A 16,107-nucleotide genomic window follows, 5' to 3' on the forward strand; every position below is an offset into this window, starting at 1 on the left:
ACCCCCTATATAAGAGAATGATCACGAGGGTCACGCTCTCTTCGACCATGGCCGGCATCTAGAGAGGACCCTGCCTGTCTGCGTGTGATCTACAGGCCTCAGGCCCTGCATCCTGCAACCAGGTTCTGGTTTGCTGTGCAGTCCCGCCCATGACTTCCGGGGGCCTGAGCTGCACCTGCTGGAGCCGCCAGCTCCACACACCCAGCTCTGCTGCTGGAGTGACGCCAACTCCACATCGAGCACTTGAGATTGGTTTGGTATATGTTGTATATATATTCTCTATTTATTAGTAGCATTAGTAAAACCCCTTAAAACTCTCCAACTTGAAGTCTAAGTCTCTCTCTTCCTTTCCCCTTATCTTTCTTACCATCTTTCCGATCTAAAGGAAGGGGTGGTGGGAGGTAAAGGGGATAACAGAGAGCGTCTGCCACGGTTCATTGCCGCCTTGCCTTAAACCGTAACAGCTGTTTTTTAAGGAATAACAAGAATATTGTTTATAGAGATGTGGGTGTATCAGAGATGGTTAATAATTACATAAGTCATTAATTTAAAGTGGTCATATAAAGCTGTGAAAATTTCAACATCATTTGAAAATAATTACAAGGTTAAGGGGGGAAGTTTACCTTGAAAGTATTGTAATTTCAATTAAAAACCCATTAATTTTGGATTCTCTTCATCATGTTTGTTGTTTTAACTAAATAGGTTTAAACATTTTTACTATACAAATGAATAAAGTCTAGAGTTGTTATCACAAGAAATTTTTAATATGGTTTGTGACAAGCAATATCAAAGTTATCAGCTCTGAAGCTTCATGTTCTGAAACCAGACAACTCTCAGCAACAAAAAAAGTTGTGCACTGATAAACATAGGAGGCATATTGTATTTTTAATTAAATATGAAAACATGAGCTGTGTACATTATTTTTTCCCTAGAAAACACAGCAATTTCAAAAGTTTATCATAAAATATTTTCATGAAATGAGTGAACCAGCAAACACATGCACTTGTGTGCCTTCCCCCCTCCCAAGATAAATGTGGTAAGAGACATACACAAATGTAAAAGTTAACAGAACAAGTGGCATCTTGTTGTTGTTTGGTTCTTTTGGAAAGGATGGAATGTAACATTGTGCTTGACTTTCTATGTCACAACAAAAAATATTTGGTGCAATATTTTAATATTTTCCTTTTAAGTTTCAATCTGGTGGAGAAAAATACCTTTTTCTATAATAAAATATGTCTGTTCTTTTTAAAACGTAGCTATTTTGCACAAAATAATTTTGTAAACTGTCACTTCAAGGGCAAGGTAGGTGGTGCCATGTCAATGTCCTCCTCCCCACTTAAAAAATGTGATCTGTTATCTGAAGCAAAACAGGGAAACACAAAAAAGAGCGGAGCAGAGGCTGCTTTGCAAAGAGAAAGAAGGGTGTGTTGGACGGGGGAGAGGGGAGGGAGCGTGTGGTGGGACAGAAAAAAGTTAAAGGTCACTTTCGCCATAGAGTGCCGTGGAGAAGGACATGTAGTCCAGGGCACCGGGTACAGCGTCACGGCCATTGTAGGGTGCCATTCTAGCAATGCAATATTCAGCTTGGTCAGGAGGCAGTTCCCGTCGTAATTCATCCACAGTGATGTAGTTCTGCAATGAGGACAAACGATAAGGTGATTGTTACTTTCAGAAAACTGACCTTCCGTAGGGCAACAACAACCCCCTGCCCCTCCAGTGCTGCAGACAACCGTCAGGGACAGGACCCCAACAACTAGACTAGCACTGCACACCCACGTGTGGAGGTTTTTGCACACACACCCCGGGAGGAAATGCAGTCACTCTCCCCACCATTTGTCCAAGAAAACAGTTTTTACAACAGAGAGAGAAAGATGGTTTTCACAGGAGAGATATGCTGGCATGCCTAAAGAAAAGACCTGGAGGTAAATAAGGTGTTGGTGTAAGACTGTGGAGTTCCTGCTGAAAGCAAATGGGAGGAAGCAGAAATGTCATTTCAGTGCTGTCCCTTACTGGCAAGAGGTAACAGCTGCTTATGCTGCTTGGGAGTTAGAATCATAGAATGGTTTGGGTTGGAAGGGACCCTCAAAAGTCATCTAGTTCAACTCCCTGCAATGAGCAGGGACATCTTCAACTAGATCAGGTTGCTCAGAGCCCTGTCCAGCCTGGCCTTGAATGTCTCCAGGGATGGGGCATCTACCACCTCTCTGGGCAACCTGTGCCAGTGTTTCACCAACCTCTCTGTAAAAAATTGCTTCCTCACATTTAGCCTGAATCTCCCCTCTTTCAGTTTTAAACCATTAGCCCTTGTCCTGTCGCTACAGGCCCTGATAAAACATCTGTCCACATCTTTCCCATAGGGCCCTTTAAAGTACTGAAAGGTTGCAATACGGTCTCCCTGGAGTCTTCTCCAGGCTGAACAACCCCAACTCTCTCAGTCTGTCCTCACAGCAGAGCTGTTCCAGCCCTCTGATCATCTTTGTGGCCTCCTCTGGCCCCTCTCCAACAGGTCCACGTGTTTCCTGTGCTGAGGGCTCCCGGGCTGGACACAGGACTCCAGGTGGGGTCTCACCAGAGCAGAGGGGCAGAATTACCTTCCTTGACTTGCTGGCCACGCTCCTTTTGATGTAGCCCATGGTACAGTTGGCCTTGCGTTCCCTCTATTCAGAGCAAGGATGGGAGCCATCCCCACTAGCTCTGGATGGTGGCACCAATGCAGGCAGCAGATAAACAAACACTTTGTATTGCTTCCACAGTTCCCCCAACAATCCTTGCCTTTCACACAGACATTTTTAATAAGCAAACAAAACTTGTGTAAATTTGGCTTCTGAAGGCTCACTGAGCTGAGGTAGGGTAGCTTGGCTTCATTCCATGAAGTAGGTAACAGTAACTGCCTGTTTGCTAACCAGCATGTTGTCTTTAGCTGACTGACTCATGGGCATTTGCAGTTGCCTGAATAATGGTTCAGGTTTCACACCATCTCTCTCTCTCTTTCCTGTGACTTTTTATTCTTTCCCCACTCCCCGCCTTTCAGTTTAATGACTGGAGTGAGTAAGAGGCATTTTTCTTCATAATGAAATACTGTCTGATTCATGTGATAGTCACTAGAGTGCATTAAACACTGACAAGTATATTTAATGTACTGTACAGAGTAAACAAGTTAATAAGTAATACTGTATCCAAAAGTACCTATTCATACAGCCATTAGCTTATCTGAATAATCTGGAATTTTCAGGCCTTGAAAGACAATAGGACTGGTTTCAGTCTGGCAGATGCCTAAAGGATGGATATCATGTGTTTCTATATCACAGAAAAGTTTATTAGTGAAACATGGAAATCAGTACTGAATTTTAAGGGTAACTCATTACTATCTGAGTAATGGTATCCCACATTTCAAGTTATATAAGAAAAATAAGATTACATAATTTTTTTATCAGCTGGTTCCACTGATGCAGCAAATTTAGAAAATGAATACTTTTACTATCAACCTATGAGTTTTCCTACTTTCAACCAATTTCTATGATTAAAATATGCTCTTCTTGGATATACAGCATATCCTCAGTGAAAATCTACTATTGATTGTATAACAACTGATAGTGACACATGTATATCTGACAAAGATCATCTCAAGTTTACAGCTGTCAGCAATTAATAGTTTGTCAAGACTAATCAAGAACCATCTGTTGAATTTGTTAGTACATTTTAAAATAACAAATTGCAACGAAGCTCTTAATTAAATATTTAAAGCATGAGTGGGCAGCACAGTTCTGACTGACAGCTGAAAAGGACTTTCAAGTGCCTTGGCAGGCTGCTCATTAACCCACATTTTAGCCTTGCACTCCCCTGCACTGCACAGTGTTCCTGTCAAAATCCCCTCCCCACTAGAGAGTGCTTCCCTGAACACTTTCTCCTGGCCACAAGAGAGCAAAAGGAAAGCAGAAGCAATGCAGATGCAGGAAAGGAAGGTGTGGAGCCTCACCTTATCTCCAGCCAGGATCTTGAAGGAAGCCATAACCTGGTCAGCAGTATCTGTATCTGCTGTTTCCCGGGACATGAAGTCGATGAAGGCCTGGAATGTCACTACACCCAAGCGGTTAGGGTCAACGATGCTCATGATGCGGGCAAACTCGGCCTCTCCCTGGAGGACAAGAGCATCACATAAGCCTGGACATTTGGGCAGCAGTGGTATGAAAGCGGGGAGAAACTGTTCAGCAGCATATCTTGCAGCTAGAAAAACAAAGCCAAATAGAAACCGCTTCTGTTGTTTTTATCAGGATATTCTTTTTTAGCTTGCTGCTATGTACAAACACTTCCCACTCATTTGTCCTTTGGAATAAAATATTCTCAGCTGTGCCCCAGGTCAACATCCAGCTCCATCTAGCTCTAGGACAATGCTCCCATCAGGGAACAATATCACACAGACTTCAAGGGAAGACACAAATTTCTCTTTAATACATGTTGTGCTAGATGTCTGTATCAATATTTGAAGATCTGCATTCCTCAGATACTTTTACTTTCATTTACTAAAAGAGAACTTTTACAGTTCTCTTCAGCTGCCAGAACAGAAACCACCAGAAGAAATGTCTCTGGGGTCTTAAATAGTATCTGGTTCATCTTAACAAGACAGGCTTTAGAAAGGAGGACTTACATATCTGGAGTGGGCTAGGGAAGAAGCATTTACAGGGAAGATCCTCCAGAGAAGTTTGCTACAGAAGCCAAAACCCTGTAGTCTAGTTTTCTGGCCCCCCTTGTTTTTTTTTTTTTTTTCATATAAACAGAAGATCATCTGTTCTCCTCTCTGGGACTCCTTCTTCTTCAGGTAAGGACGAGAGCAGACCTGAGTCTTCTCCTGGGAACAGGCTCTTCTAACACATCTAGAACAGTCTACCTTCAAGAGTAATTAAGGTATCTAATCAAATGTTACTGTGGCTTGGCATGCTACACTGAAGAGTCTGTATTTATGCTGGGCTGATAAGATGAATGAACACTGCTTTGCCTGACATCAGGAGCAGAGGTACTGAGAGCATAGCTGAATGTTTTTGCACTATGCTCTTCTGCCCTTTGATGACCATCAGGCTTTGGTGAAGTTCTTCCTGTTAGTTATTGTGCCTCTCAAGGTGCCACATGTTCCTCTTTTGAATGTGTAGGTAACTCTGGTATGAGAAAAGCTACAGGGAGTATGACTGGAACTTGAACTTACATGTACAAGAAGAGAGATGTTAAACAAATGGTAGGAATGAGAGGAACAGTGTTGGAGTGTATTCAGAAATCAGGTTGTGTCTACTTCCAGATGAGCTCCACTGATAGGGCTGGGAGGTTGTGTGCTGTGCAGAGTGCAGGTACCAACACAAGCAAGTTTATTGTTTCTTCCACTCGTAGCTACATAGTTTGATAAATGTAATTCTTATTTGAAATAAATAGGAATTAGACAACTATTTCCATTTTTTTACCTTCAGCTACCGCTGTGAGACAAGAATTTTACATGTACAACTAATACTAGATTTAACATCCATTGATGATAAATTCTGGAAAATATGGCTGTATTTACCTTGATTCATGACACATTCTCTCTTTATTTTTGAAGGTGCCTACAAGAATCACTTTGAACAGGAGTGACAGAGGGTTCTACATTACCATAGTGTAACCCATGGAGATAAGGCAGGCTCGGAAATCTTCACAATCCATCATACCAGTCTTCTTCTACAGGGATTGACGCAAAGATGGAAAAAGCCAAGAAAAAAAAGGGAGACCAATCCAGGGAGAAATGAACCCACAGGAGACATTACAAAGAATGATTTTCAGCAGGGAAGAGATGGATGGAAGGATATAAAGGACAATGAAGAACAATAGAGGAAAGGTAATTTATGAAATCATGAAGAAGCAAAGGTGGTTTTGGACATGGAACAGTTTACACACACAGAACATATTGATGATGAAAAGAAATGAATGAAGATATCAAGTGAGACAGATTGAGGAATGAACAAGAAAAGGAGCATTAAGTGACACAGAAGTAAATAGAATAGTTTGAAGACATAAAAGAAATTCTCCCAAGACAAACAATTAGGGAATTAAGAAAGGATACCAAAGCACATTTAGAGAGGAAGTAGTATAGGAAAGTGACGTATATATAGTCAAACACAAGAACAGCAATGACAGATGGATTAAGACAAACAAGAAAAGAAAGGAAAAAACTGTTATTTTTTCACAGTTTAACATCTGTCTGTGTTCACCATTAGCATTCAGTACCTGTGCATCGTTTCCAATATCGTAACCCAAGCTGATGAGACAGGCTTTGAATTCCTCAGGGCCAAGTGTGCCGGAGTGGTCCTGGTTATGCGGTGTGCGAGGCAGCAGGACATGCAGTGCCAGTGGGGTGATGGTGTGGGGCAGAAGGAAGGGAGACACAGAGGAGATCAAAGGGAGGTGGAAGGACAACAAACAGGTGCACCATGCAGTGGGTGAGGAGAGAGGGAGAGGAAGAATGACATGCAGATAGAAAGACAGGGAAGAAAAATAAAAAGTGCACAACATTAGATATCACAATGACATTTCAGGATGTGCTAAAAATGCTCTTGGAACAGTTCCTTCTCAGAGCGCTCATCACATCTTGAGAGCATTTGAATGACAAAAACAGTCAATGCTCAGAAGCCTCAAGATTTCCATCTCCCAAGTGAATTACTTGCATCACTGCTTGTTATCCATGGTGCCAGAAGCCCTGTGCTTTACTAGTAACCTGGAGTGCAGGTAAGCAGGCAGAGGCAGTGGGAAGCATTGCCTTAATCTTCTAGTCAAACATCTCACTAAAGGAGTAGGTGAGGGCACATATGTTTGGCAACACACCCAAGGAAGCTTAGCTGTCAGGGCATCCCAGGAACAGACTAGGAAAACCAGCTGAAGCTCAGGGGAGCAGTGTTATGGCTGTATTTAAGACCTGCGCATGAGGTGGAGCTTTGACTGCTAAGCCTATTTCAAGTGCTCAGCTCTGCAAACAGCATTGCTGTAAAGCGCAGCTCAACACGGCTTGGCAGCTGCTCTTCCCTTTGCTCGCTTCCCCGGTGTTTGGATGTACCCATCAAACTGCACACGAGCTACCACAGGAACTGAGAATCCCATCCACCCTGCAGAACTTTACCTCAAGACAACCCCCAAGCACTGAAGAGCCCCTGCCTGCTGCCACCATCTCTGGCCAGATCAAGGAAGCTACAGACAGGATGGTGGGGCCAACTCCAAGTGACTTTTCTCAAAAAAACAGCTTTTAAAGTCAGCATTAAGCCTTCATAAATCAAATACACAGTTGAAGATGGGAAACTCACATTCTCTCTGCATTATCATTCAGAGTGCTAAGAAAAGTAATGGGTTTTGTTTCTCTCAGGCAGATAGAGAAGGGCTGAAATAGCCTCAAAGTGTTGCTGATCTCTGAGGGCAGGCTTGCAGCCCTTTTCTCTGCAGACCTTTCAAACAGTGTGTCTGCTGCAGCAAGTGGTGGAGAGCCACCAGCACTTGCATCACCGACTTAAGTGTCTCTGCAGGCTGCTCATGGGTTTCCAGATGACATTGAAGGTGTTGATAATAGAGCTCCTTTCAGGCTTGGGCTGCTGTCTCTGCTTCCCTGTATGACACCTTTGTGATTCAGGTTGTAGAAAGAAGAGCTGCAGACAGGCTGGCAAATTGAGGGGAGGAGAATTTCCTTTAAGAAATTCCTTTCTTATTGCACTTATTAGTGCCTTGGCATGTATTCCCACAGTAAGGCAAAGCAGGCTTTATGTCAGAGTTTAGTGCAATGCTGTGGTGTGTATAGATCATTCTGTTCGCTCCATATAAGAGCAATACTGGTTTCTTCAATTCAGGTTTATGTGAGGGTATATCAGAGTAGAGGACAGCTGCTCCAAAGAATTTTATAAATCAAGATAGTTTGCTCTCTGGAGAAGATGGGGCAAAAGTCTGATTTCCTAAACAAGCCTTCAAATTTTTCCATACTTTAGCTTTATCAAGAAACTTAGCAGTTTCCTGTGAAGGTGTATTTCTCCTCCCAGCCTAATGATCACTTAGCAGTCTTCACAGGAATGACTGCTCCACAGGAGTGGTAGCTTTAAGAATGAAATGTCTTCTATTGATCTAGTTTTATCGTAGTGACTGCTTGTTTTTGCTGCAGCCAGCACTGACTTACCCTGTCAAAATGGTTGAAAGAAGCTCGGAACTCATTCATCTGTTCCTGGCTGATTCCTTTGGCATCACGGGTCAGAATCTGATTTTCCACTTCATTGATGGTTCTAGCAATTGTTGTTAGTAACTGCTCCCACCCAACTCGGATATGCTGAAAAAAGAGGACAATTTTTAAATTGAAAAGTAGCTCTTCTGCCTCTGAAGCCAGTGGGTTGAATGAGCTACTTGCTACAAATTAAATGATCCTGGTGGCCAAGTCACTAGAAGTCCATTTGTTCAGAAAAACTTCCTTCTCATCTGCAGTATAGGCAAATCAGGTGTTTAAAATCTGAATTTTGACTGAAAAAAATATTGGAGGCCAATTCCTGATCTTAAGAAAATCTTGATCCTGTTGCAAAGTTCCTTTGTCTTGTCAGGGCAAAATATTAGGGGCCTTTAACACAAATGATAATCAAACCCAGTGTTTCTAGGACTTAGTTGGGCAGAAAACTGCCCTTACCAAGAAAATAAACAAACCACAGTCCTTGGAAGACACTGGTGCTCCACAGACTCTGCTGTTGCTTAATGGAGCGCTGGCCAGAAACCAAAAGACAAGTTTCAAAGCCTGTCTGTGTTCTGCTGGACCCATGTCGAACTCAGATTGCTTCCAAGAAACCTCATGTCAAAAGAAAGCCAGACTCTGATTTTAAAAAGCTTTTGTTGGACTCTTTTTTTCTACCAGGCTTTGGCAGTTCAAAATCACCAGCACTCCTCTGGTCTTTCTAATCCCACCTAACAGGCTGCCACAATCTGATGGCAGGAGAAATGAAACCAGCTGATTTTTCAAGCAATACTGTTGATCTCATTCAGGTTATTTCTACTGTCTATATTTGGAAGTACATTGGAATGAGTTGGCATGAAGTACAGCAAGGCAAAAAAGAATTTCAGTGACATGTTGTTGCACGCTTGGCCACATTGTCAAGCTCTGCATTTTCCTGAGAACCACAACATGTTGCCAGAGTTAGATGTGGCTGACGTTAACCAGCCACAGCAGATGAGGCTATCTGATCTGCTGCCAAAACTGTTACCTCCATGGTATAGTTGGTGTGCTTGTTGTCAAAGATAAGTGCTTCCTGGATCTGTTGGTGGTCTCCTTCCAACTGGTCAATCTTTGGTTTGTAATTCACAATGCTCTTCTCATACTGCCGCAAGTGGTTGAGCTGGTCCTCCAGGGTCCCATGCATCTCTATTGAAATGCGGCCAATCTCCTGCATTAGCAAAACCAAAGGAGTTAGACCTCATTGGAAGGACAAGTCCCAACATGCTTGACATTTATTGCAGCTATTTCATGCTCATGCAGGATGATGACTTTAAAAAAAAAAATCTCACGGAGCAGTTACTTTAAATGAGCTGAGACAGTGTTAGCAAAAATTTTAGCAGAGCCCTGAACATTTTCCATGTGAGGTGAATCAGGAGATGTGTCTAATACAAGGATACAAAAGAAAAAAAAAAAAAAAGGAAACTATAGACCATAAGCTAGTAATGTACCAAGCTGGATCTTTTTCTGATGTACTGTCTACCAGTGTCTTAGTCCCTTCATACAGACATATTTCTGTAATTGCTCGCTTCTTTACAGCTCCTGCCATCAGCAATAGCTTCACAGTTTTCTATTTCACCAACTCCAATTACTTTAACTCAAATCTTACCTAAAGAGAGAAGATTTTCCGTAAAAATATGTCTCCTCTACTGATGTTTGGTATGCTAATTGTATTTATTTTGTCATGCGTATCAAGACCATTGCTGTGAAAGCAATTACGTAAAATGTTTCTGATGTAGGGTCTTTAGCTTGCTGCATATAAACACAACTCTATGAAAATACCAGTATTCCCCATTTTAAGTCATGTTTTTTATCTCTGTACTAAAGCATTAGGGAAGAAATGTACAAGCACTTCGGTAACCAATATCAGTCTTGGGATTCTCCAATATTCGCCATATTTTCTATGAAAGTTTTTCTTGCTGAAGGAAGAATGACCATTACCAGTGGTCAAGAAAGACCAAGGATAAGAAGATCAGTGAAGATCACAGAGGAAAACAGACTGTTTCAAACTGTGCAAAGCCCTACCTCCATCTTGGTCTGGATCCAGGGTCCAATGACATTGGCCTGTGCACCAAACTGTTTACGAAGCCGTTCATTTTGCTGCTGGCGAGCATGTTCTTCCATCAGGGCTTGATCCCTTCTAGGAACCAGTTGCCGCACCTGCAGCAAAGAGTGACAAAGCGCACAGTTTATATGTAGAAACACACATGTAGAGTGAATGTAGAAATTGCCGCAAAGAAGGGAGGAGCGGGTGTTTGTACTGAAAACAAGCAGTCATATGGTTTAGGACACAGTGGGAAGGCTCATGGAATGTGAATCCTATCTGCTATAGGATGCAAGCTGCAAACTCATCTCAGGCCATGGAACACCAGAAGCAGCTTCCATTTACTACGTGGGTTTTTGGTGGCTCCTGTTAACTGAATTGCAGGACCCTGTTCAGATCTCACTTTGGTGATCTCATTTGGTAGTAAGAATCATCAGCACAGCTGGTATGAAGAGTAGCTGCTCTTTTAGGATTACAGCAAGGGAAGGCTACTTGGCTGCGGAGATAAAACATCCGAAGGGTTGATCAGTGAAAAAGGATACTGCCGTACTTACTTGCTTGACGGATCAGCTGGCGACTGAAAACCTCAAAGCTTTTAATTCAGCATCTTGCATTATTAAAATAGCAAGTAAAAGGGATCTGAAACCCCTTAGGCATTTATGTGAATGATCTCTTCACTTTCCAAGCACATGGCAATTGAGTCGGAAACAAATGACCAAAAAAAAAAAAAATCTCAGCAGTAAGCATGACACAGTAACTGAAAAGTAAATAATCCACTTCCTGGGGCCCCAGTGATTGAGCAGCAGCATCCTCCTGCACTAACTGTCAAGGTTGTAAAGAACTCACATGTTCCCATTTGCCATTGATCTCATGTGGGGTGATTGTAGTGTAAGGATTTGTTCCTGCCATGTTGACATGGTATGTCTGGACAATCTTTGAGACTTCATTGTGGATTCCCAAAATAGCCTGTCGCTCCTTGTCGGCATCTGGCAAAGTGGCTTTGAACTGTTCGTGGGCTGTGGTCAATCCCTGCAGAAGGAAGGAGCAGCAAAGAGAGGGTAAGAGCATTAGTCACTGAACAGCCTCTTCAGCAAACGTATCCCTGCAGAAGTGACTGTAAAAGCTTACATATTCCCAGGATACAAAGCAGGCTACTCTAATACAGGTTCTCTGAGCATCACTAAACAGGCTGTTTTAAGTAGTTGGATGATGTGAAGTCTTGTTTTCCCTGTTTTTGTCCCATGCTGACCAGTGACAGAGATAACATCCCAAAAAATGGTGGAATAATTCTGGCTCATAATTGAGGGGGAACTACTTCTCCAACACTGCTCAGTGACTGCCTGCCGGCCCCTTTGCAAAGAAGATCTGACTACTAGCATTACCTTAAAGCAGTCATGACTTACTAGTATAAATGCACTATGTTTTTCTTCTCTAACTAGGTATATACTAGTTTGACACCCAAGATAACTCCAGATGAATATTAAGAGTCAGATTCAGTCTGATCAGAGTCAGTGAGAAGCAGGCAAAGGTCTTCCAGCCAACAACAAACTGGCACAGGCAACATAGGCTCCTGCTGCTCAAATACAGCTCCTTCTCCCTGAACACAACAGGTCCTTTCTGTTCCACGTCTTGCTGCAGTGCCCAGACTGTGCTCCAAGGACCGACGGTGGGGCATGCTCACTGGTAGTTTGTGGACAGCTGACAAGCCAATTGGTCCTGGCTCATCTCTCACTGCTTCTACAGGCCTTTAAGGTACTCCATCCCAGAAGCCTGGAAGATCAAGACTAGGGAAGCAAATGCAGGGAAAGATGCAGCAAAATGAATGGGGGACAGAGTGGTATGTGTAGGGACAATCGAGGGAACAATGTGGGCAGAAGAGGGAATGAAAGTAAACCACATGACTGACCACTCTTACAACACACACACTGTAACTACTTTTTGTAAAATTGCTTCCTTACGTGGTGACTCATTACTTTGCAGCTGCTGCAGTGGCCATAGAGATGTAATGCAAGTCTGAGGGGCTGGGAAAAATACTGCAAACAGTCACAAAGAGATGATGGAAGTGTTTAAATGCTGTTCAGATTTGTTCTGCATTATAAAGACTTAATGAACCCCTTTGTTCAGGAGGGAAGGGTGGAAAAAACAAGTAGCGGCTCAGTGACAGAGCTGATACCAGGCTAGGGCTATTTCGCCCTCCGCTTTCTGCCCCCCTGCCTGCATAGTGTCCCCTGTTGGTCTCCCATTCCCTGCCTCACTGAAGGCCATGCTGCTGTCAGACATTCCTGAAAAGAGCTGATTTGGATTCTTTCACTATGACCATCAAGCAGGAGGAATAGAAGTCCCCACTGCAATCCAGGGAAGAGTAATTCCTGCTCTCAAATATCTGAAAATTCCTTGTAGATACCTCAAGTTGCTTTCATAACACCCTTTCAAAAGGGGGCAAACTGAGAAACTGTCTCTGTTGTCTTGCAGGAGGCAAGAAGACTTTAACTTCAAATGGTAATCCACCACCAAAGTGGAGAGTTCTCATTTTTATTGTGCTCAGCACCGAAAGCCATCTGGCAGCCCACCAACTGCCATCATGGCACATCCTGTCACATAGGACCAAATGACCTGGACACGACACTACATGGGACAACTGACCTGTACACCCTGTGAGCAGCACTAAGCTTTGCTCATATGGATTAAAAAAAAACCACAACCAAAACACAAGACCCTGAAATCAATGAAAAACATACTCCTTTTTGTTTTTCTTGCTGAGGCTCACTCACTAGAGCAGAAGCTCCAAAACATGTCCTACAAATTCAGCACCACTAAAAATCCAGGAGACCCCTTGACTTCTTTCTGTCCCAGCCTGACTGGTGCAAATGACTGTTCTGTACCTGGATCTCCTCAATGGTGTGAACAATGAACGTGTCCTGCAGGTCCTCCATGGCCCCTTCCATCCAGTTATTGAAAGGGGCAGCTCGTTTGGCATATTCCAGGTACAGCTGGTCAATTGTTTCCAGTAGCTTCTCTGTCCTCTGGACATGCACCAAAAAATAAAGAAAATCAGGAAAGATGGTTAGAGAAGAATAATCACATAGGTATGTGGGCTACTCCCTCCTTTCACACCTCCTTGGTGTTCCCAGGATGGCACTACAGTAAAAGTCTCTCTGCTGTTAAGAGATTGCACACAGGATGGATTTTTTTCCTCTGAGAGAAAAATGTGAGGTCCTTTGAAATACAAGGAGGACAGTTTTTTCAAGCAGAATGAGATTACAAAACGAAGAAAAGTAGAAATAAATCAATAGCCCAAGCAAACGAATGGCACCATAATTAGGCTGGAAGGGGAAAGAAAAGCAGGCTAAATACACTGAAACACAACCCTCATTTACAGTCCAGGACATTCAAGGAGCACACAAAAGAGCTGCAATTGTTTGCTCGTGCCCACTGCAGCTTGCTTCCCACAAATGACCTGCCCATGTAATCCCAAATGTCCAATTTGTAATGTCTCACCTCCAAGGCTTCTCTACGTTTCTGGGTTAGGGCACCCAGATTATCCCACTGATCACAGATCTTCTGGCACCTGGCATTGACACTGGGAGAGTCGTAATAGTCCAGCTCACTATAAGGGGTGGGGAAAAAAAAAAGAAAAAAAAGAGACGAAGAAGTCAAATAAAGAGCTTTTGGAGAAGAAAGAGAAATCCATTCAAAACCTTTATCAGCCTTGAGGACAGATTCAGACAAAGAGCTCATGGTCTCTGCAAGTAAAGCGAGCCAGGAAGGCAGCATTATCTAGCTTTGGAGACACGCATGTTATGGTACATCAAACAGCACAGAACAGGAAGAATAATAACCACCACCCCAGGCCTCAACAAACACTGGTGCTGGCAGCTTGATGAGAATGGCTTGGCACTGGGGGAAGGGAGTACAGACTTTTGCTCAAACTGGGAATAAGCAGATTGTGAGCAGAGCAAAATGCCCCTGTATTCTGCTTAAGAACATAATGGAGGTTAGCTACCTGCATCTTGTACATCAGAATGAGCAGCAAAGATTTTAATATGAACACAAATAAACTGCTTAAGATCGTTCTAAGAGTTGCACAGTACAGGCAGCAAGCAATAGCTAAATAACACCATCTGTTATTTATTTAGGACAATCCCAGAATCACAGTGTAGGTTTCTCTTCTATATGCCTGACAAGGAGCGCTCTGCTGAGATGTCTATAAGCTAGCAGTCCTGGAAGATGGGCTAGTAAGAATATGGCTGGGGAAAGGAGACCACAGGGCTAAGCTGAAGCTTGTGGTCTTGGTTCTGCACATGGTCAAAGAGAGAGGAACCTGCAGGCAGAGGGAGACCAGACAAGCTGGGAAGTGTCAGCCTCAAAACAGAAAGCAGAATTACTCACTGATCTACTGAGTGACCTTGGGCCATCTGATGAGCATTTATTTAAGGAGTAATGCAGGTTTCAACTGTTTTCTTTTGACTTCTAGCCTTTGTTTCTTCCCACCATTTTATTGCCCCTCTGAGGTATGTGGGCACAACTGTTGGTGGAATCTTGTGGTAAACTAGTCAAGAAACTGATTTGGGCTAAAAATAACTTTTTCTTTGCTGGGATTTTAATCCAGATCAGCTCCTTGATCTGCTTTACTGCAGAGCCAGCGCTGCAGATGAAAGAACTGCTTCTGAAAGCCTGGCTTGTAACTATGGTGGAGGAGTGGAACGTGCCATGTCCCCAAATATGCCTGGCAGTGGCTTCCTCCAGACCCTCTCTAGCTCCCTGGCAGCATATCTCTGGGGGAGAAAATAGCTCAGCCATGTTTTTTCAGGGCATGGCCTCTTTGCTGAGATGGACAATGGCTTTTAGAAGGATGGCAGAGCCTGCTATTCTCACACTTTGGAAGAAATCACCTGTCCCCCAGCTTAGGGCTCAGCCTTCCCTGTTGCTCTTAGAGCTGCAGCTGTTTTGGTGGGCATGTAGAATGTGCTTTGGAAGTGGCAGGTCAGCTAATGCTTGCCGACTAGCCAGCCTTGGTTTTAATCTTACTGACATGGAGGATTGCCTTGAACCCTCCTCCTGTTCCAGGGTCAATCTTCCGATGGACAAGGGAACAATTCTGTAAATGTGTCGTTAAAGGAAAGCATGATCTTGATCTGGTAATCCTGATTTTTTAGAGAAAAACAGTCCTTCTGCCCAAAGGTCGTGATCTTAGACCAGACACTAACTTGAGATAGGCCAATGTCAAAGACAAGTTGTTCAGACTGGTTTTGCCAAGAAACGTACAGGGTTTCAAAATCTCTCTCCCTGTGCTGCAGAGGCCAGCTCTTTACCTGCCTGCTAGCCCTAGCAATCAACCTCACACTCTGAGGAGACCCCTGGTAACCTGTGTCACTTGTCTCTCCAGCAAAAGGAGTGGATGTGAAGGTTCCCAAGGGGAAAGCAGGGAGGGAGCAGAGCTACTGTGAGGACGGCCTGGAGCAAGTGCAGACCAGAGTGCTCAAGGCACAGTACTCCTGGGGCAAAGTGCCCAGGGTGGCAGCAGAGGCCACGATGGGCGCAAGAACCAGCAGATTTTTTTCTTGCCAGAATAAGGAGGACTTTTTTGACAAAAGAAAGCAAACTGAGAGCCTGCTATCTTATGCTGTTTCCTTCTGTTCCTGGAAAAGTATGACAGTATGACAACTCTGAAACCTAGCAGGCACCAGCGGCAGGTCAGACTCTGTAGGAAGGGGTTCACAGCAGCATAACGAGCTGGAAGAGGATGGAAACTTGGCTTGGGAATATAATTCTGCCGCCCCCTCATCAGAACCCACGACTCATCAGCTTTCTGGCCTACTCCTCTGCT

At 43.5% G+C, this 16,107-nt stretch overlaps 1 protein-coding gene across 3 annotated transcripts in view; it reads right to left on the reverse strand.

Annotated features, from left to right (window-relative positions):
* Window positions 1–742: 742 nt before the first annotated feature.
* ACTN1 (actinin alpha 1) overlaps window positions 743–16,107 on the reverse strand; it is a 94,791-nt gene continuing 79,426 nt past the window's right edge. The window contains exons 13-22 of one of the 3 annotated variants that reach the window (XM_082059310.1): window positions 13,779–13,887; window positions 13,163–13,303; window positions 11,127–11,309; window positions 10,262–10,396; window positions 9,228–9,407; window positions 8,165–8,311; window positions 6,244–6,324; window positions 5,632–5,697; window positions 3,977–4,135; window positions 743–1,632 (exon numbers count right to left, since the gene is read on the reverse strand). In XM_082059310.1, coding sequence (XP_081915436.1) covers window positions 1,474–1,632; window positions 3,977–4,135; window positions 5,632–5,697; window positions 6,244–6,324; window positions 8,165–8,311; window positions 9,228–9,407; window positions 10,262–10,396; window positions 11,127–11,309; window positions 13,163–13,303; window positions 13,779–13,887 — 1,360 coding nt within the window. In that variant the 3' untranslated portion in view covers window positions 743–1,473. The remainder of the gene's footprint in view (window positions 1,633–3,976; window positions 4,136–5,631; window positions 5,698–6,243; window positions 6,325–8,164; window positions 8,312–9,227; window positions 9,408–10,261; window positions 10,397–11,126; window positions 11,310–13,162; window positions 13,304–13,778; window positions 13,888–16,107) is intronic. The other 2 variants (XM_082059309.1, XM_082059308.1) reach the window with 2 other exon arrangements.

Source organism: Streptopelia decaocto, assembly GCF_964273445.1.
Source record: "Streptopelia decaocto genome assembly, chromosome: 7".
NCBI classification, from domain to species: domain Eukaryota; kingdom Metazoa; phylum Chordata; class Aves; order Columbiformes; family Columbidae; genus Streptopelia; species Streptopelia decaocto.